Below are 20,957 nucleotides of genomic sequence, written 5' to 3'. Positions count from 1 at the left end.
ATATGACTGACCTCTGCTTCCTTACACTGAACATCCAAATTCTGGCATTCATCGTACAATTGAACAGTGGTAGGGAGAAGATTTTTATTTGAAACAGAACTTAGTTCCTCAACCTAAGCTCAAAATCCTCAACTATAATCTTAAAATATAATGCAGATGTCACAAACATTGAAAATAGTCTGGTACTACAATTACATGAAGTGACAGGGTAGAAATTAGAGAATCCTTGACCAATCTAACAAGAGAAGCCTTGAAGGAAGACATTAGTCTTTGGCAATGATTTTTTTCTCACTAAAATCAGTCATCTAAGAGCTTTGGGTTAAAATACATCTCTACCTCGTTACACATTGAATGGATAGGAGAGAACTTTTGAAAATGTTCAAGTGGAAAGTTCTTAGAATTAAAAATAGTGGACCTTATTCCAGTAACCAGCTTATTCTGGAGTGTTTGTGATTTGACCATGCAAGGAAGACATGATGAGTGACATGTCTGGTTCTGAATGTCCTGTTTGTTGGGATTGCTTCTCACCAGATACTTTTCAGCAGGAACCATAAATCTCACTGCTCTGGGAACTGTTATGATCCTTCTCTGGAGCTAGTTTCATGACCTAATGACCTATGCTAGAGCCAGCCCCTCCTGGCCCACTGAGGGTAGCCCAGTGCCCCTGACCAGTGAGACCCAGCTCTCTCCATAGAGATCAGATGCCCATTTCCAATTTTGCTTTTTCAGAGAGAGCAGAGCCCTCGGCTCAGGCTGGAGCAGCTCCCCAGAGCTCCAGATCCATGCCGAGTGGAGTGAAGACTCAGGATCTTACTGATGCAAGGCAGAGACAGGACTCACAGAGTCAGAAAACCAAGTTTCCAATCCCAAATTCATGTGCAGAGTGGGTATTAGTGGGGCTAAGCATGGGGAAAAACAGGAGTGCTCTAGCTCCAGCTTGGACTGCTAGTCTTTTTGTTACTTTGTGCAACTGTTCTTGTGGAAAGTGGGAACTGACCTACAGAAACTCTCCAAATTGTCTTTGGCATCTCTCTTCATAAGAATAACAAGTGGACTAGGCTCCTTATAATCTTTCTTTTCTTTATTAGGTAAGTAATATTCATTGACCAAATCTTCGTTGATCACTGGCTGCATGTCTTGGCATTTTGCAGTGGGCTGGGAACTTTAAAAGGCAAGGCATCTGTTCTCCGAGTAGCTCCACATGCTAGATTGCAAGACAAATTGACCTATCAGAAGGCAACATGGTGCTACAGAGTATGGGGCTAAATGAAGCATCAGAGAAATCAGAAATCAAAGTGATCTGGAAAGGTTACGGGAGGGGTTGCGATTTGTCTTGATCTTTTAAATTGAGAATAATGGAGGAATTGTTCTTCATATGGCTATTAGAAACAGTGCCTTTTCCAAGGTAGGATGGATGCTACCAGTGACCCTCTTCATTATACACAAAAGGCATCTGTCTGCACCATGACTCATGCCCCTAAAATGTTTCCTGTCTCATGGAGTGGATGATCCATCACAAATTTTTTTTTTTTAAATTGGCACCAGAGCTAACAACTGCTGTCAATCTTCTTTTTCTTTTTTTTCCTTTTTCTCCCCAAATCCCCCCAGTACATAGTTGCATATTTTAGTTGTGGGTCCTTCTAGTTGTGGCATGTGGGACACCACCTCAGCATGGCCTGATGAGCCGTGCCATGTCCACGCCCAGGATCCGAACCAGCGAAACCCTGGGCCACCGAAGCAGAACGCGAGAACTTAACCACTCAGCCATGGTGCCAGCCCCGATCACAAATTCTTTAATGATTGCTACCCATGAAATTAGCCAGGATCAGGGTTAAGACATGCAAGTATCTGCATCCACATCCTTCAAGGATAATTACCATGGATTCTCTATCTTGGTATACTTACAATGGTTTACATATGCAATACCCATATTCCCACTCCTGTCATTAGATAGTGAAATCAGTCTATTCTCTGGTCACAGAATCGTCTATAATCAGTGTTCTCACATGCTATCTTCTATGTCCTCAGGAGTCTCAGTTGCTAATCCAAGCTTAGAGACCCAGCACCCTGGGGGGACAGGTGATTGAAGGAGAGAATCTTGTCCTACTCTGCTCAGTGGCTGAGGGCATAGGAAACATCACATTTTCCTGGCACAGAGAGGCCACAGGAATAAGTCTGGGAAAGAAGACCCAGCACTTCCTGTCAGCAGAGCTGCAGATTCCAACTGCGAAGGAGTGCGAGGCTGGCCAATTTTATTGTAGAGCTGACAATAACCATGATCCCATTCAGAGCACGGTGGTGAATATTCCTGTGAGAAGGGAGTTGCACGCTCATTCATCTCAGACAGAAATCCCAAAACCAAGGTCACAGTGCCCAGGAGTCAAGAAGAAATTTCAGCAGCTCCCAGAAATCAGTGCTGTGGAGAAGCAACAGCAATTTGAAGGTGGATTACTCTTCTAAGTTAAACTGCTGACACTTTTCTTTTTTGTGGAAGAAAATATAAAAAGGGCTGGATTGGCATTAGAAAAAAATAAGATGAGAACGACAAATGACCACATCTCTAGACAGGACCCCAGAGTTGATGTTCCCTCAAATTTCTAAAGACATGGTTGAGAAAATAACCTCTGATTGTTCTGGAGTGGATGTGAGGACGGAAGGAATACACAATGACTAAGGGGCCAGGCCCTTTGCTGAGACTCTAGTATAGTCTGGGAGTTTGTAAATCTACTTCAGCATCACAAATCCTCTCTGATAGTCCCCTTTGTGTCTGTTAGTTCCAGTGTCTTGTCCTGTCCTCACCCTCAGGGTTCCTGCAGCCAGGGCTATCATGGGGAACATAGTGGAGCTTTGCTGTGAGGCTTCTCCCCCAATCCTGTATCAGTTTTATCATGAGGATGTCAACCTGGAGAACGTCTTGGCTCCCTCTGAAGGAGGAGTATCCTTCAATCTCTCTCTGACCACTGGACATTCTAGAAACTACTCCTGTGAGGCTGACTATGGCCTGGGGGCTCTGTGCAGTGGAGTAGTGCCACTCTCCATCTCAAGTGAGTTGGTGATCCCTGGATACAGGAGTATTATGATCAATGGCTCTGTTCCAGAAGTCTTTATTGGTACCATATTGGGGTTTCAGAAGATGGATGGAGTTCTAGGTCATGTCTCCTGTGTGTGGGAAGTTGAAGAAAGTGATCTAAAGGCCTAGCTGCTTCTCTTCTCTCCACACTAACTGAAAAGTACACACTATACTTAGTTAAAATTACATGAATTTATATTTACCGTTTCTGCAAAGTATTCATAAGGATTTCATGGCCCAAGCCTTTAACCTCTGAGGCTGAAGTACTGGTTTCTTCCCTCAGGGAATGGTGGCTATAGAATAGAACTTGTCACAGCCAGAGTTCTTAGGGGCTGTTTAGTGTCCTTGGTTTTATTGCTGGTCTCACAAGATATCAGGTTGGTATCTACTATTTATTTTGTTTATCATTTATTGCTGTGACCTTTTCCATTACTGATGCAGGTTGGATTTGCGAAAAGGAGAAAAAAGAAAAAAGGAAAAAAAAACCTTTCAATATCTGTTCAATTCTTTTTAAACTTCACAAGGAGCGGTCAACGTTGCCATATTACTAATTTTATAATATGTCATTTTTCTTGTATGCAGTCACCTGAGATTAAAACTATTAACATACTCTTTCATTCTAAATAAAAATGTCTGATTATTAAATACCATTTAATAACTTTCAATAGGCATATTTAGTTTTTATGCAGTAGAGTAAAATGTAATAAGGAGCTGTATTTAAAAGAATTAAAACAATTTAGTGTAATATTTTCTCTTTTATCTATCCATTGCTTATTAGATATCCTATTCATGACAAGAGCAGTAACTCTTTTTTGAATTCTTGGATCTATTATATGGACCATATGGGGCCATCGTCACCCACATGTCTGATGATCGATGACGTCGTAAGACCATCAATTAGAGCACATGTGTGTGACCTCTCAATGTGGTCTGGATTTCCTCGTAGCATCTTGACCTCAGGGTAGTCAAACTTTTTACGTGTTGGCTTAGGCTTCTAAAGCAAATGTGATAGTGAATCTGCAATATCTTCTCATCAACTAATTTCAGAATTATGCAGTGTCACCTCCACCACAATTTTATTGAGTCCTAGTGCCTAACAAACTTATCCAGATTCAAGGGGAGAGAGTAATGACTGCACCTCTAAATGGGAGAACTGTCAAAGAATTTGCAGCCATATTTTTAAAATTTCCACATACACCATCACGAATTCCAGTCCATGCCTCCCAACGCCACAAGCCTCTTGGTTGCCCTCTCTGGACTTGGCAAATGCCCTGTGGAACAAGTGGTTCTGGTAGACGGATTTATCTCCATAAGCCTCTCTTCCCTCTCATCTTGTCTCAGAAATTCTTCACTATCTTATTACCTTTTCAATACCTTTAAATAGACTTTTAAAAGTATTTTCCCAGAATTTCTAGTTATTCTCAGAAGAAAGTTAGTTTAATTTCTCCTTCCATATTACTGAAAGTGTAAAAGCTTCCATCTTTTATAACCAACACCTTCATAAAGCTGCTGTGTTTTCAGTATTTTCAGAATAACCATATCTCTTTATAACATATTATTTTTAAGATCAAGAATTTAGATAATTCTCCTAATCAGTGTCTCCTACTGACCCCTACTGGCATTGTACTGGCCAAAAAAATGTTACCAATGACCGATTATTGGGTTTATTTTGTATGGCAAGATACCACACATTATCTGCAATTATAAAAAATAACTTGAAGTGTGAATTATTGTCCATGTTTAACAATCTTGGAGAAGTTAAGTACTTTGCCGTGTTCACACAGCCAGTAGAGGGCAAAGCTAAGACCAGAATCCATACTTGCCTGACCATATGCACCTCCTGACTTTAATTATTCTCCTCTGATAAGTTTCACTCATTTTAGTAAGGTGTTATTTTTTAATTTATAAGATACAGAACAAGCATGGAGTACAACAGAATTGCAATGTAAATGTTTAAGTTAAGTCCTTGGAATGCCTTATTTTGGAATGTGGCCATAATTGCAACTGATTGTTTTCATGCTTCAGCCAAAATGGAAACAGAAAAGTCCAATTTAACATTGTTGGAAATTGTTTTTTCTTTCATTGAGTTTCTAATTGCTATAAAATATATGTATATGAAAAGAGATATTTATGTAAAATAATTTCTAATTCATTCACTCTGTTAAATTCTTTCATTTTTTCAAGTAACACACCAATTCTATAGATTTTTTCAAATTTAGAAGCAAATAATCTGCAATATAATAAAACATTTACTTCCTCCTTTTCAAGTTTTAAGCAAATTATTTTTTCAAGTCTAATTATATGCTTCAGGGCCTCTGGTACATTGAAAGATAATAGTAGTTACAGCGTGTAACTTTGTCTAGCTCATACTTTTAAGGGAAATTTTGTTGTGTTTCTCTAATATGTAATATATTCAAATACTCCTTTTAATGAAGTTCTAGCATTCTTATTTTATTAGTACTATTTTTCAGGAACAACTTTTAATTTTGCTAATACTTTGTTAATACCTGTGGAGATAATCATATAATATTTCTTTTTCATCTTTTAAATCAACTAATTATATTATGCCAGAATATCTAATATTGAATAACTTTTGCATTCTTGGTAAAAATCCAATTTTAATGATGTATTTTTTAATATAAACAAGCATTCTATTGAAGATTTTTTTCGTAAACATTAATGTGTGAAATTTGCCAGGTTTGCCATTATCGTGCTCTTTTTGGGGTTTTATACTCAATATTTTCCTATCTTTACCAAAGGAAGTTCAAAGTTTTCCTTCTTTTCCTACATTCTGAAATAGTTTACACAGCAACATAATTATCTGTTTTTTAAAGATTTTGTGAAACCCCCGTGAAACCATCTGTGCCTGGTGGGGTTTTGAAGGAGTTAGTTCTTTGACAACTTTCTCTATTTCTGATCTTGTGATTAATCTTGTGAGAGATGTTACTACTAATGTTCACCAATATCTAGTTCTCTTTTACTTCCGGGCATGTGGAAAGTTTGCATTTCCCTGTCTCCTTGAAGTTACATGCGACCAGTGAAATGTTAGCAGAAGTAATATGCGTCATTTCCTGGCAGAAGCATTTAAGAGCGAAGGGTTGATTTTCCATTTCCTCTTCCCATGTTCTAGTGATTATGGAAACATGCTGACCTGACAGCATCTTAGGATAGTGCAGCCTCCATCAGCATAGGTCCCTGCGTAACTGTAGTAAACAGAGCTGCCTGGCAAATATATGATGGATTTGTGGCACAAGTTGGAAATAAACCATTGTTGCTTTAAACCACTGTAATTTGAGGTTTGTATAACAGCATAACATACTCCATCCTGACTGTTACAATATGTTTACATTTTTTTCTCTTCTAGGAAGTTTTCCCAGAAAATCATTCATTTTATCTAGATTCCAAATTTACTTACGTAGAATTGAACATAGTGGTCTCCTGTGATTCTTGTAGCTTTCCCTGTGTCTGGTTACTACTCCACAATTTCTTCTTTTTCTGTTCTTGAAATAATATAGAAAATGTTTTATTTGTCATTTTGATTAAGAAGTAAAGCTATTAGAATTGTTTGATGTACGAATTTTGTTTTCTAATTCTGGAATTTCTGCTCTCATCTTTGTTAACTTCTTCCTTCTGTTGTTAGTCTCGTTCTTTTGAACAAATTGGGTATTAATACATTTGTTTTCCTTTGTCTTATATATTTATACATATTCAGTAGCTTGAGACTTAATTCCCTTAAATTTAAAGTTATTGGCATATCTAGATTTTTTCATAGTTTTGTTATGAATTACCAGTTGTGCTATAGTTAGAGAGGATTATTTATGTCATATCCAGTTTTTGGAATATTTTTGAAGTTTTCTCTGTGAGCCAACATATCATCAATTTTTGCTATTGTTCAACTATGCTTAGAAAGTAGACTAAAGTTTATTTTAAAAATAATTTATTCAAGAAAGAGTTGCTAGAATCATATACACTGATTTCACACTCTTTGAAAATGTGTGCCTCTTGCCTTAGGCTTGAAGGACAGTTTGGCTTGGTAGAAAATCCTGAGGTCATTGTTCCTCTTCTTGAAGATGAAATAAATTATAGTTTCTCCTCCCCTTGGGAAAATAAACTTAGGTTAATCTTCTAACACTGTTTTCCAGGAAACCTGATAAAGCTGGGACACGGACTCTGTTACCAGGCAACAGTTTTGATGATTAGTAAACCATATCTAAACTGAGAGGACTCTGAACAGTTTGGTGGGAAGCAGAATAGGGGCAACCTCAAGTGCAATGTGACCCCTGAAACTGAGCATGTCCCTCGCAGTGGCCCCGATACCCATCTATGTGGCCTTGTCCTCTGAGCTGTTACTTGGAGGACTAGAAAAGAGCTCCTTGACCACTATGAAGACTTCCTCTGGTGACACATCTGATACATCCATGCTGATATGCTGTGTTTCTTATTCTGTATCTCTCTGTAAAGCTAAATGGTGCAAAACACAGCCTATTTGGTCTTATGAATGTCAATATCAAGCCTACCCCAAGACCACTGCTATAGAGTGGATTTTGCAAATATAAAAAAATTTAAAAAGTAAGAATGGTCATGTAAATTCTAAACAAGAAGAGTAGTAAAGTAGAATTAGAGCCATCAAAAATTAACAAATATTTTATAATAAGTAAAACAGCATTGTACAGGTGCATGAGTAGAGAGAGACAATCAGAACAGAATAGAAAGAAAATCTAGAAACAGTGAGCAATGTCTGTGGGATTCACCATTTGAAGTGGAATTCCAAATCAATTGGGAAACAAGAATGGACTATTCAACTACAGTGATGTAATAAATAAGTAGTCTTTGGATGGAATATAATTGAATCCTTATTCTGTATCTTATATTTTACCAGCTGATTACACATGGTTAAGCCATGCAAAAGCTTTAAAAAATAAAGCTTTCTCCCCTGAAATGAATGTTCCTTTATCTGTTTTTCAGAAGGAGGTTTTGCAGCAAATGCACCCAAGTGAAAACTCTCCTTATTCAAAATTGCAACTCTAGAGGCCTCCTTTATTCATAATTTTAAATAAGTATTACTACTCTGTACATAAACATAAAGGCTATTTGATTACACAATGTTTTTCTATAACACTTACTCGTGTCTCTACTTTACTGTATTTATACTATCAGTGTTCCGTCTTAGGGTGCTCCATGTGATTCTAGGTGTTATCTTGCACAGGATTAGATATTTTTAAATTAATTTACTAGTTCATATATTCAAGATTATTTAGTGAGTATTTATAATGTATGAGTAATGTTTTGTTAGGTTTTGAGAGGTGAAAATATGCATAGAATGGAATTTATTTCCTCAAGGGACATATTGTCTGTAGAGGGAATGTGACATATGCACAGAGTTAAGAAAAAGAGAGAGAGAAAGTAATGATAAAGAGGCAGATGAAGTTCTATGAGTTTATAAGAGAAAAAATAAATCTGGGGCAATATCATTGTCTTACTTATAAGTTTTGAAAAAGCTAAGCATGAGGAACAGAAAAATTTTTACCAAGTCAGAGTGGCTATCCTATTAAGGAAATACTTTGTGATTATGTGACTTATGTCTGGCTGCCCATCTTCAGTGACAACCTGAAAGACCACACACAGTCTATACAAAGGGACATAATATCACTTAGAGTGCCATACTCTCCCTAGCCTGTGTCCTCTCAGTTGTCATTCACTGTCCTGGAGACTATCTTGTACTTAGTTCTCTTTATCACAGAGAGGCTTCCAGTCCAAACCCTCAAGAGTCCACCCACCCCAGCCCACTCCCACTCCTCTCCACTCCAGCCATCAAGGAGCTGCAACCAGTGTATGTCAATGGTGAGTCTTCCCATTGGAAGGGGCTCTGTGGCTGAGGCCAGGAGGGAAGAGAGAACAGAGAAAAGACCATGAGGTGTTTTAACCACCTCAACCCCATGAATCCCAGTCACTCCCAATAAATAAATTACTCCCTCAGAGTCATCTTAGGGTTGAGAGGATAGTCATGAAGCAGAGGACTGGGAAATGTGTATGATATTTGAACCCTTATCCACCGACATCAGTGAACTCTGCAGTGGGCCCTGTAGATGTGAATGTGGTTTATTCCCAGGGTTGGAGCATCCAGCAGCGCAGGTGAGAAATGGCAAAGTGGTTCTTGTTAGATGCATCTTCCCAGGAAAGTGGCATAGTGTGCATAATAAAGGCTTCAAAACATCAATTGCCTTTGATGTGAAATCTGTAGATCCAAGAGGGAGTAAGAGATATTTGAGTTGGTTCTTGTAGAGAAGCTGAGTTTAAAAAAAAAGACGGGAGGTCCATTGAGACTTCATTCAGATGAGAATAGACAGGGAGAATCTGGGATACAAGGCAAAGGGATGGAATCAGACAAGAGTGAGAACATCTAAAATCATGGTGTCTAAAGTCCAGGAGGAATTGTCTCAGTTGAAGAGGGTCTTGAAGTGCCTCTTTTAAAGGACTTGAAGTCTTGGAATGGGATGGAAGGATTCATTAAACAAATCACCTAACCTAGAGAGTTTTCACTTTGACATGTAACTTTGCAAGAATTGAGACAACAATTATTTAGCAGTGCAGAGCCTTCAAGCTGCTGCTTCACTTTCCTTGAAGCTGCAACCTTGAAACCTGCCCTTTGATCTGTGCTCCTAGCTGCTCCTGAAGGAACAAGTGGCTGCTAGAAGCTCAGCCAATTTCCTGGGAGATGGTCATCCAGCCACTCTCTACTAAGCCTCTGAAGCTGGGTCTTCTGCCAGCATGGCTTACGGTTGTGCCACTACAGCTTCCTATAGAGAATCACTTATCCTGTGATTCTCCTTCTCTGTCTGTGAATAGCCCAGCAAAATGGAAAAGGCACAGTCATCTCCACTGGATGTTTATCTTCGACCCCTCTAGATGTTGATCTATGGTTAAGGGAAAAAAGGAGATTCAGTCCCACTATGCCCACCTGTAAAAAGGGAGAAAGAAACAGATATCACTAAGCAGTCCCTGCAGCCACACACTCAAGCTGCCGTGTGACTCAGGATCTCTCCTTATTTATGTCTCCAATTTCCTTCTATATGTTTGGTTATCTACAGAACACAGAGGAATGACAGGAAAATGGGCTCTGACAGAATGATCAGTGAAACCAAAAGGGAAAAGATCATAAGAATAATAAACCATGGAAGTTGCATTAGAGCTGGGAAGAGTTTTGTCTGATATATGTTGGTGGAGGGCCTATAGGATGGATGGAGTCTTTGAAGCACTTCAGAGTGGGCAACATTAAAGGATGGATTTTACGGAAGAGCATGTGAAGATGGAAATCCACACATTAAGCATGGCAGTTCTGTGTCTTGGGGCATAAAGTCTGGAAGTGAGGTATAAGTAGGAACTCAAGAGCTCAGTAATTTTTTTCTCCTTCACAGAAAACACCAGAAGGACATTTCTGGAGAACATATTGAGCTAGGCTCCTTATAAGTTCTTCATCTTGTGTCCCTCCACCATGTTCCTTCTCTTGCTCACTTAAGTCCTTCCTTCTGTGTGTTTCTCCTAGGACTCCTAAGTGATCTACTCTGGTGTGAAGAAGGCATAACACTTGGAGGAACAAGAGGGGGAGACCAGAAACAAGGGTGGAGCAGCCCTAAGGACTGCCATAGGACCTTGTAAAAATGCTCAGCTCTCATAACCTGTCACAGACAGAATGTGCTTCAGGGACTCTAGGCAAGCCACCTGTGTCATCATTTTTGTTCTCATCATGTTCTTTTCCCAATATCTTCTTCTATTAGTTAAATGTTTATTGAACTGCTACTATATCCAAGGCACTATGTGAGGAAATTATTTCTGCTATCTTCTCTTAAGCTATCAATATCCAAAGAGTTGAGAAAGCAGAATGAACAAAAGACAAGTTCTCACATTTACCTACTCTGAAGTGACATAAAGAGACTCCATTTCTGGGTTTTTCTTTCCCTCCTAAATTGGATATCTGTTGTCTTTTATCTCCACAGAGATCTCAAGTTTTAAATTGAATCCTCTCTTGCTTTTGTGAAAACTTTAGGGTGAGTTTGTGGGAGGAAACAGCAGCTTGAGTTAGCTTGCCATATAGCTCACTCTTGAATGTTCAATTTTTATATTAATTCACATTGATTTAAAATTAATAGTGTGTTTGTATCTTTTTGAAATGCTAAATGCTTTACACTTGCCATCATCATGTATGGAGTAAGACCACAGCCTGTGGAATCTGCTGCCTCGGGTGTGTCCCAAATCCATCCCTTATTAATTGTGTAGCTTTGAGCAAACTACTTAACCTTCCTATGCCTCAGTTTCTTCACCTTAAAATGAGGATAACCCATAGGTTATTATGAAGAGTAAATAAATGTTTGTAAATCACCTAGAACAATGTCCGGCATATAGGTAGCATTATGTAAGCGTTCATTAAATAAAACATGCATAATTATCACTTGGCCTTAAACTCAGTACTAAGAAAGTTCAAAAAGCAGAGTGATATCAGTCTCTAACCAAAGGATTATCAAACACAACTGTCAGAATTTTCACCACAACACCTCTTTGATTAACATTTTATATAATCCCCTGCCCTGCCAAAGATAGTTCACCAATAGGAGGGACATAGATGACTGGGGATTTGAATTTGATAATTAATCTACCAAAAATAATTTAGAATGCTTTATAAAATTTAGAGAGTAATTTTGAAGTTCATCAGAAAAAATAAATAATTAAGAATAGTGAAAATTATTATTTAAATTTTATATTCAAATAATAGTACACCTTTGTCAAGACCACCTAAATTCTGAGATCTGAGCATCAAGGACTGAGAGCTAGTATATCCCATAGATTTATGACAGAGTGAGGGTAATGTCAACCCTAGAATTAACCCTGAGACCCCCCCTTAGCAGTGATGAACTGCTCTCAGCTATTATTTACATCTAACCATCCCTGGGGGATAGTATGCACTCCCATTATTAACAGTAACTATGGGTTAAAAACCTCTAGAGGAATATATCAAAATTGCATAGGTAATTTGATCTATCTCTGCTCTAGTCACTCCAAATCACCCTTACCTATCAAGAATTATTTATCTCCATATTTATGGCTTGCTGGAACCTGTGTGAAATTATAGGTTTTCAGGTAACATTCCATGTTACCATGGTCTGGCTCAATGGTTAAGTTGCCAGTAACCACTCTCATCTTAGAAGGAGACTATCTCAGAGCTGCCATTTAACACTTCTCCACACACTTAACACACGTGCATATGACCTGACTATTCTTAAATCTGAGAGGACTACCACCTGGACCCTTTGAGCTGAGAGGGACCACAAGAACCTGTGGATTTTTACACATAAGATATCTTCATTGTACGAAAACTAGAAATCGAGAAAATTAAAACAATCACTGTTAAAATCACTTTTCACTTCCATCAACCTAAGACAATTGCTACCAATACTTCAGTGTGAAGGGTCAAGGAGCTTATTATACGTTACTATCACGATATAGAATTGAAACAACCTTATAGGAAAGAACAATCTCCATTTTCTCAGCATCCTACGTAAGGAAATAGAGATTAAACATTGGAGGAGTCTCCTTCTTCCTGGCTTTCTATTTATATAGAACATTCTGAAGAATAGCTTCTTGTCCTTGCTTCCTGGTACTTTTTTGAAAGAGTTTTTCAGGTCAGTTACTGAGAGAGCGTCTTCTCAAAATGCTGAATGGTGAGGTCTTCATGCTACTGTGATCATTGTTGCTGGTGTTTGGTGAGTGGACAACTTGGAACAAGATCTGGGGCAGCAAGAGGATGGAGACCAGAGTATGTAGAGATCCGTGGGGCTTTCTCAGAGTCCACATCTTTGGCTAATGCCTAACAGTGAGGCTGGGTCTCCACTTCCATTTCAGTCTCCGGAGATATTTGAGAATTGAAAAGATGAGAAGACCTAGATTTCCAAGAATGCATAGAAAGGATACATTTCAATTTCTATTAGGAAAAGAAGTCTTTGTCATGAATTTCTCTTCTGATCATACAGGAAACATTATAAATGATGTAATTTGGATTTTTTTCAATATTAAACCCCAGTAATCTATTCCTTCACCATACTGAATAAAAATCAAACTTATTTAGATAACAGAGCCGGCCCGTGGCTGAGTGTTTAAGTTTGTGAGCTCCACTGTGGCAGCCCAAGTTTCCCCCGGTTTGGATCCTGGGCATGGACACGGCACTGCTCATCAAGCCATGCTGAGGTGGCGCCACACCTAGCATAACCTGAAGGACCTGCAAATAGAATATGCAATGATTACTGGGGGGCTTTAGGAAGAAGAAGAAGAGAGAGAGAGAGAGAGAGAAAAAAAGATTGGCAACAGATCTTAGCTCAGGTGCCAATCTTTAAAAAAAAGAAAGTACTCTGTAAACTGCAAAGCAATTTACTTCATCTTAAAAAAACTGTCTAGATAACATTAAAATTCATGATAGACAATGAGACCCTCTTGGTAAGGTACCACTGCTTAATTTTGGATAAGGGAATATCAGAACTTTGCTAAGAAACCTGACTCTTCTCTCCTGTACTTGGGAGGAATTCTGTACATAATTTTAGAATGAAATAATGGATTCTTAAGCCAAAACTTGGCCTAAAGTTGGGAAAGGAGGATTTGCACATCATACAAAACAGAGGAAGCCCCTCTTCGTCTCCATGTGTTCCCCTGGCTCTGTGTCTTAAGTTATATTGGGGCTCTGGAGAAGCAGAAGTAATAGTGAAAGGAATAAACACTGGAGTGTAGATGAACTTCTTGGAAAAGGGAACAGCGCTGTGTAATAAGAAATTGGGAACTTCCTTTGCGGGTATTAAATGAAGCAAGCGATGCAGTGTTGATGGGAAATGTACAGCTTTTGAGGAGAGGTGGATGTGGAAGAAGAAATATGAAAGGAAGAGGGAAAGAGAGAAGAGTGGAACAGAACTGGGAAAGTCCTCAGAACTGCAGATTGAAGAGAGAAATGAGGATACTGCTCTGTGCTCATTTCTCACTATTCTCTCTCTTGCAGCTTTGATCAGTGAACAAATTAGTACCAGTGTTCCTGCTGTTCCTTTCTTACAATTTTGAGAAATTCTGTCCTTTAGGCCAGCTCAGGAGGCATGAAAGTTCCACCTCAGATGGATGAAATTGAGGAGTACTAGACATGTAAATGCTTAGTGGTTTCCTCAGGCCCAGGCTGTTCTGTTTTCATATGATATCTGCTCTGAAAATATGCATGCTTTTGCTGAGTGGACAGATGTTATCTATCTTTTAAAGCTCTCCAATTCTCTACCCTTCAAATCAGAGGCTCACAACTGGTGGTCTATGACCTCTCTCTAGCTCACAGACCTGTTTTGTTTCACTAGCATGTTTTTCTTTTTAATTAAAAACTTTACATTTGTGGACAAAATGGCTCTAGGCTCTTTCTCCTAAACTTTTTCTTGGAAATACCACATAAACAAGATGGAGGTTGGTGTATATCAAAACTTTATCTAAAAACTACCATAAATACAAAAAAGACAGAAATATAGGGAACCAGAAGCTGCTTAGAGAGGAAGAGGAGGATTGGAAATGAGGGAGTGCTTCTTGGATGACATCTCTTCTCTCCCTCATATTGCTCTGAGCTGACTCTTGCCCAACCCAGCTGGGTAGTTCTACCACCAGAGCCAGTGGAGTAGCTATCAGGGCAGCACTAGAACCCAGCCATTATAGGCAGCAGATAACAGTGGGTACAGGTATATTGCTGGGCTCCTTGGAATTCTTGTCTCCCCACTGCCCGCCACAGCCCAAGGACTGAGTGATTATTATTGAAAGAGGCAGAGAAATCCCTTGGAAGAGCAGCAACTAGTGTAGAAGTATAGAGAATCCTCTAGTGGGTGGGCCAATAGGAAGTGATTGTGTCCAGTTAGAGCTCTGGAGATTTTCTGCCTACAAACACTCCTCAACACTCCCTAGACACATCGAATTGTGCACAAGTTAAAGAATAGCCAAGTAGAGATCATAAATATGAAAATTATAATAGTCAAAATAAAAATAACTGACGGGTGATTAATTAGCACATAGAATAATACTAAAGAAAAAAGTGATTTGGAAGATCAGGAAAACTCTCTTAAAATTACCAAAAAAGGGTAAAGAAATGGAAACTATAAAAGGAAAATTAAGAAATACGGATGATGGCAGTGAAAGTGTCAATATCTGTATAATGTATGTACGACAGATAAAAATAAAAGAATAGGAAAAAACTCGTGGAAAAAATAATTACTAAGAATTTTACATAATCAGAAAAAGGTGAGGGGCCAGCCCGATGGTACAGCGGTTGATTTCGCATGTTCCACTTTGGTGCCCTGGGGTTTGCCAGTTTGGATCCTGGGTGCAGACCTACGCACCACTTGTCAAGCCATGCTGTGGTAGGCATCCCACATATAAAGTAGAGGAAGATGGGCACAGATGCTAGCTCAGGGCCAGTCTTCCTCAGTAAAAAGAGGAGTATTGGCGGCAGATGTTAGCTCAGGGCTAATCTTCCTCAACAAAACAAAACAAACAAACAAACAAACAAACAAAAAACATTAAAAAAAGAAAAAGATGAACGATTTCACATTGAAAGTGTTATAATTTGCTAAGCTGAATAGACAGGAAAAACCTAAACATTATAGTAAAATTTAAGAATATCAGACTAAGGGAAAATTCTGAAAAATTTAAGAGGATATAGGTATTATCTGTAAGTCATAGAAATCAGACTGACTTCAGGCTTCTTAACAATAACAGTAAATGTAAGTCAATGGAAAATAATGTTTTCAAAGGGGAGTGTATAATCTTATATCTAGCTAGATGAAGATAGATAATTTTATATCTAACTAGACTAAAAAGCCAAACCTATAATTTTATATCTAACTAGACTTTCATTTAACAATGAGAGTAAATAAAGATATTCTTTGGTATAACAAGCCTTGAGATTTTAACACACACACTTCCCCCTCTAAAAACACTCTTAGAGGAAGTGCTGCAGTGAGAAGAAAAATATATGCAAGTATAGACCACAGCATATGGAAAATAAGTTTGAGTAATCAAATAGTAAAATTTTGTTGTTCAAATAAGCAATAACAAAATAAATAGAAAGAAAAATAAACTAATAAACTAATAAACTCAAGAGTATGATCTCATAATTGAAGGGTGGGAGGGAGTTGTTTTGAAGAAAAATAAAAGGATGCTGTTACTCCTCCCAGTAAGTTAGTAATTACCACCAGAAAACAAAAACAGGACGTGTAACTTTCAGAGCAGCATAAGAATACTCAGCCTCCAACTGGGCTGTAGCTATGCTGAGCAGAAGAGATCTGTATCTCCCATGTATGCTGATCTTGGCAAATCTGCCAAGGATGTCTTCACCAAGGGCTATGGATTTGGCTTAATAAAAGTTGATTTGAAAATAAAATTTTAAAATGGACTGGAATTTACAAATTCAGGCTCAGCCAACACTGAGATCACCCAAGGGAAAAGCAGTTTGGACACCAGGTACAGATGGACTGAAAATGGTCTGACGTTTATGGAGAATCAGGACACGACAACATGTTAGGCACCGAGATTATCATGGAAGATCAACTTGTACGTGGACTGGCCTGATGTTTGATTCATCCTTCTCACCTAACAGTGTGGGGAAATAAAAGCTAATTTCAAGACAGGGTATAAGAGGGAGCATATCAACCTGGGCTGTGATGTGAATTTTGACATCTCTGGGCCTTCAATCGGGGTACTCTGTGCTGAGTTGTGAGGATTGGTTGGCAGGCTATCAAATGAATTTTGAGACCAACACGTCCCAAGTGACCCAGGGCAACTTTACAGTTAGCTACAAGGCTGCTAAATTCTAGCTTCACACTAAGGTGAACAATGAGAAAGAGTTGGTGACTCCTTTTACCAGAAGGTGAACAAGAAGCTGGAGACGACTGTCCATCTCACCTGGACAGCAGGAAACAGTAACATTTAGCTTAGGAATAGCAGCCAAGTATCAGATCAACCCTAACACCTGCTTCTCAACTAAAGTAAACCCAGCCTGATGGGTTTAGGATACATTCAGACCCTACAGCGAGGAATTTAGTATACATTTTAACATTGTATATCTGAAATGCCAGTATTGCTAAATATCATGTTAGACCTCCAGGTTAATGATGATTCAGCCCAAAGAAGTTATGCTCTCAGAGGTAAAGAAGAAATCCAATTCAAAAAGAGGGTCCTTTCAGGTAGCTATAGATTTGGAGGGAATTGATAGCCCCTCTCGGGATATCAGTCTTCTTATATAGCAATGGCTGCAGGTGGAAGCTAACAATGTGTGGGCACTTTGTAAATTCATATTGAGTAAGTGAATGAAATTGTGAATTCCTGAGAATTGAAACTTGGTTTCCTTCCGCAACTGAAGGGTGACTCATTACTTAACGGTGTGTACAAAATCATCTGAAAGGGGTTTTTTCAGACAGATCTTCGTGACCTGTTTCCACCCCAGTCCATCACCTCTTTTACACCAAAAATAGTCTGCAAAGTGTGGTGGCTACTTCTTTTCTTCCGTGTTGGGGTAACAAGGGTGGATGTGATGAAGCCAATAATTGAGGACTTCATTTTCTCTTGTGTGGTTTTTTGCCCTTGCACCAGTGTATGAAATAGCTTCTGAGAATTCCAACCATCAACTGGGAAGAGTTTTTGTAGCTATAATCACATGGTTGCAACACTCAGAATCAAAATTGGACTAAATTATATTCTTTTTTTTTTTTTTTTTAAAGATTTTATTTTTTCCTTTTTCTCTCCAAAGCCCCCCGGTACATAGTTGTGTATTCTTCGTTGTGGGTTCTTCTAGTTGTGGCATGTGGGACGCTGCCTCAGCGTGGTCCGACGAGCAGTGGCATGTCCGCGCCCAGGATTCGAACCAACGAAACACTGGGCCGCCTGCAGCGGAGCGCGCGAACCCAACCACTCGGCCACGGGGCCAGCCCCTAAATTATATTCTTAACCCTTGATTTAGTTTTTAGCAGTTTAATGGGTACATTTTTGAGTCTTCTATTTTGTGTGGAATTAGGTCACCCCCCTTTCAAATTCTGTAATTAACATCACTCAAAATAAAACTTGAATAAAATATTGAAACCTCAAAAAAATAGAAATAAAATTCAATTTATATAACAAAAACTGGCAGGGAAGGGGGAAAAAAGACATAACAAGAAAACATGGGTAAGCAGAAATGACAAAATAAAACAACAGAAATTAGATTCCACTAGCAAAGTACTTAAAGAATTGTAAATAATTTAAACTTAGCAATCAAAAATCATGGACTCTAAGATTGAATTCTTTTTAAAAACAACCAAAATGCACTCAGAAATATATTTGTAACACAAATGCTAAACAAACACAAATAATACTGTTTCAATTCAAATAAGTACTATTTAAATACTAATTCAAAATCCAACTAATTTTGCCTCCCATTTTACCATTAAAATGAATTTTGTGGTTGTAAAATTCTCCTTGTCCAAGGAGAGAATTCAGGTAGGTCTCCTGGTTTTATTTCTCACCCTTCGGTAGTAGGTAAGTTGCATATTTAATTCTCAATTTATTAATTAGGATGTCACTGTCCCAGATATTAATCAAAATTCAAAACTTGAGTTAGCATCAAATCAACCCCCTTCTCTCAGCCTCAGTCTGTTTCATGCCGAAAGTCTACAGTGAAAAAGTAGTGTGGAATGTGTTTAGTTTCATCTCTTTTTCTCCATTTTGTCTCCCCAGGTAGCATCAAGAACTTTGGAGCCAGCACGTGGGAAGGCAAGATGAGAAAAAAGCAGGCTTCAGATCATATAGGCATATAGGTATTAAAAACTGTTGTCTTTCCTTCTTGGAAGCTCTAATTCACTAGTATTCTTTAATAATTTCTGTCTCTGCATGCAGTGCCAACCTAGTTTCATCTGGGGTCATTCTATATCTCAGGTGTTTCTCCTGAAAGACCTCACACAACCAGTCTGTCTATAGGGCTCCACGAACCATATAGATTCTGTGTCTTCCTGGCTCATTATCCTGCCCTCTCTCCTCAGACATTCTCTTTCTTGGTATCAGTCACTGTCCCCAAGATTTTCCTGTGTTTCTGGTTCCTGTGTGGTGCTTCCAGCCCTGGCCCCAAAGAGCCCACTTGTTGAGGTGGGGGAGCTACAGCCAGAGTACAGAAATGGCAAGACCCTATTGTGTAGGAAGCCCTCTGGGTTAGGGCAAGAGAGAAAGGAGGAGCCTGGGGAAGGGATCATAGATGAAAGGTTTTCTGGCTGTTATGCCTTGCTGAAACTTAGTCTCTCCCCATAAACAATAGCTTCAAGGGCTGGGAAGGTAGTGCTGGAGATGCCTGTGACTCCTTGCCTTTCCACCAGTGAATCTTGGAGGTATCAACGAGGTTTATTCCCAGGTCTGGGGCACTGAAAAGGGCTTCTTGCTCTGTGCCTAGTTAAATGTACTCTATACACAAAGATAGGCACACAAAGAAACAAGACACCATGAGTAACAATCAGAAGAAATAACAAGAGACAAACCAAACCTTTGGTTAGGCTGATCAGGATGAAAAAAGAGAGAAGGCACAAATAACCAATATCTGGAATGAAAAACAAGCAATGATTACATATTCTGAACTTATTAAAAGTGAAATAAAAGGATATGACATAATTTTATTAAAAAATAAAAATTAGATGAAATAGCCATGTTCCTAGAAAAACTGATTTTTTTTTTCCAGCAAGAAAAATAGAAAAATAAACTGAAAAGGACATTGGAAGAAATAGAATACCTAGATAGTATTGTAACTATTGAAATTGAATCAGTGATTTAAAACTTTCTGTAATGAAAACTCCAGGCTCAGATAGCCTTACTAGTAATTCTATCAAATATTTTGAAGAAAATAACAACAACTTTATACCAACACTTGCAAATATTTGAAATAGGTAATATACTTGGCAAGCATAATTTTTATCACATTTATTGCCCTTTGCTGTTAGGACTTGGGTACTTCTTTGCAGATTTTTGGGAATCCTATCTCATCACTCTTTATATTTTTGATAGTAGCTATTGGAGTTCCCAGAAGTTATCACCCACGTTCATGAAGCTGCTTCCTCAGGACCAACTATGCTCCTGTGGGTATTCTCATGGTACCACCAGTGGGCAGTGGTGCACAATTTTCCCAAAAGACTCAGAAAAAAATATTAATTAAATAATACCAATGTCATTTGGCATCCCAGGTTGAAAATTTGTTTCTAATTACATTTTCTATCCCAAATTAAGTCCAGTAAGCTGTTCAGAGGTTCTGCAGTGAGATTAAACAATAACACAAGATCCTTTAATAGTTAAATTACAACAATACTGAGATACTATAAATTTTACTGTAAATTCTTTCCCTTTTTAATATGCCTAGGAGGAAACCAAAGTTCAAAGATTAAATTCCCTTGTAAGAAAAATTCCAGACACATTAAAATAAAAATAAAGTTTTAAATCCAATTATCTTTTGTGAGTTAAAAATCTAAAGAAATTAAAGTAACGCTCTGCCCCCAATTTTTTATTCTGTTCAATCTCAGCCAAAAGGAGGTTCTCAATGTTTGGTTGGAGCTGACATTCTTTGAGCAATTACTGTCTGGACCATGTCGCAGTAGACTTGAGTAATTTCTTTCAGGACCTTGGAGGTTGCATCGGGTCAATGCCAAGACTTTCATGAGCTACAGTTAGTGAGTTCAAAGAATTAATAAGACATAAAAAATTATCACAGTACAGGCCCCATACTCACTGGATTTTTTAAAAAGCCAATCTCCAACTCTAGAACAGTTCTGCTGATCAGACTTACATTCCTAGAATCCACATTTAATGTCTCCAAAGACCATAACAGAGATCT

At 38.5% G+C, this 20,957-nt stretch overlaps 1 protein-coding gene and 1 pseudogene across 1 annotated transcript; both read left to right on the top strand.

Moving 5' to 3' along the window:
* Positions 1-610: 610 nt before the first annotated feature.
* Positions 611-9,206, top strand: FCRL2 (Fc receptor like 2). Its single transcript, XM_044758611.2, is given in 9 exon segments — positions 611-830; positions 833-883; positions 2,029-2,069; positions 2,071-2,317; positions 2,775-3,044; positions 3,354-3,395; positions 3,398-3,430; positions 8,780-8,911; positions 9,145-9,206. Coding segments are annotated over 9 exon segments (1,098 nt in total).
* Positions 9,207-16,419: 7,213 nt separating this feature from the next.
* Positions 16,420-17,162, top strand: LOC106828402 (non-selective voltage-gated ion channel VDAC1-like; annotated as a pseudogene).
* The last annotated feature ends 3,795 nt before the right edge of the window (positions 17,163-20,957 follow it).

The sequence above is a fragment of the Equus asinus genome, chromosome 25, assembly GCF_041296235.1.
Source record: "Equus asinus isolate D_3611 breed Donkey chromosome 25, EquAss-T2T_v2, whole genome shotgun sequence".
Taxonomy (NCBI): domain Eukaryota; kingdom Metazoa; phylum Chordata; class Mammalia; order Perissodactyla; family Equidae; genus Equus; species Equus asinus.
The sequence above is the reverse complement of the archived record's forward strand: the minus strand, read 5'-3'. Positions and strand labels throughout refer to the sequence as shown.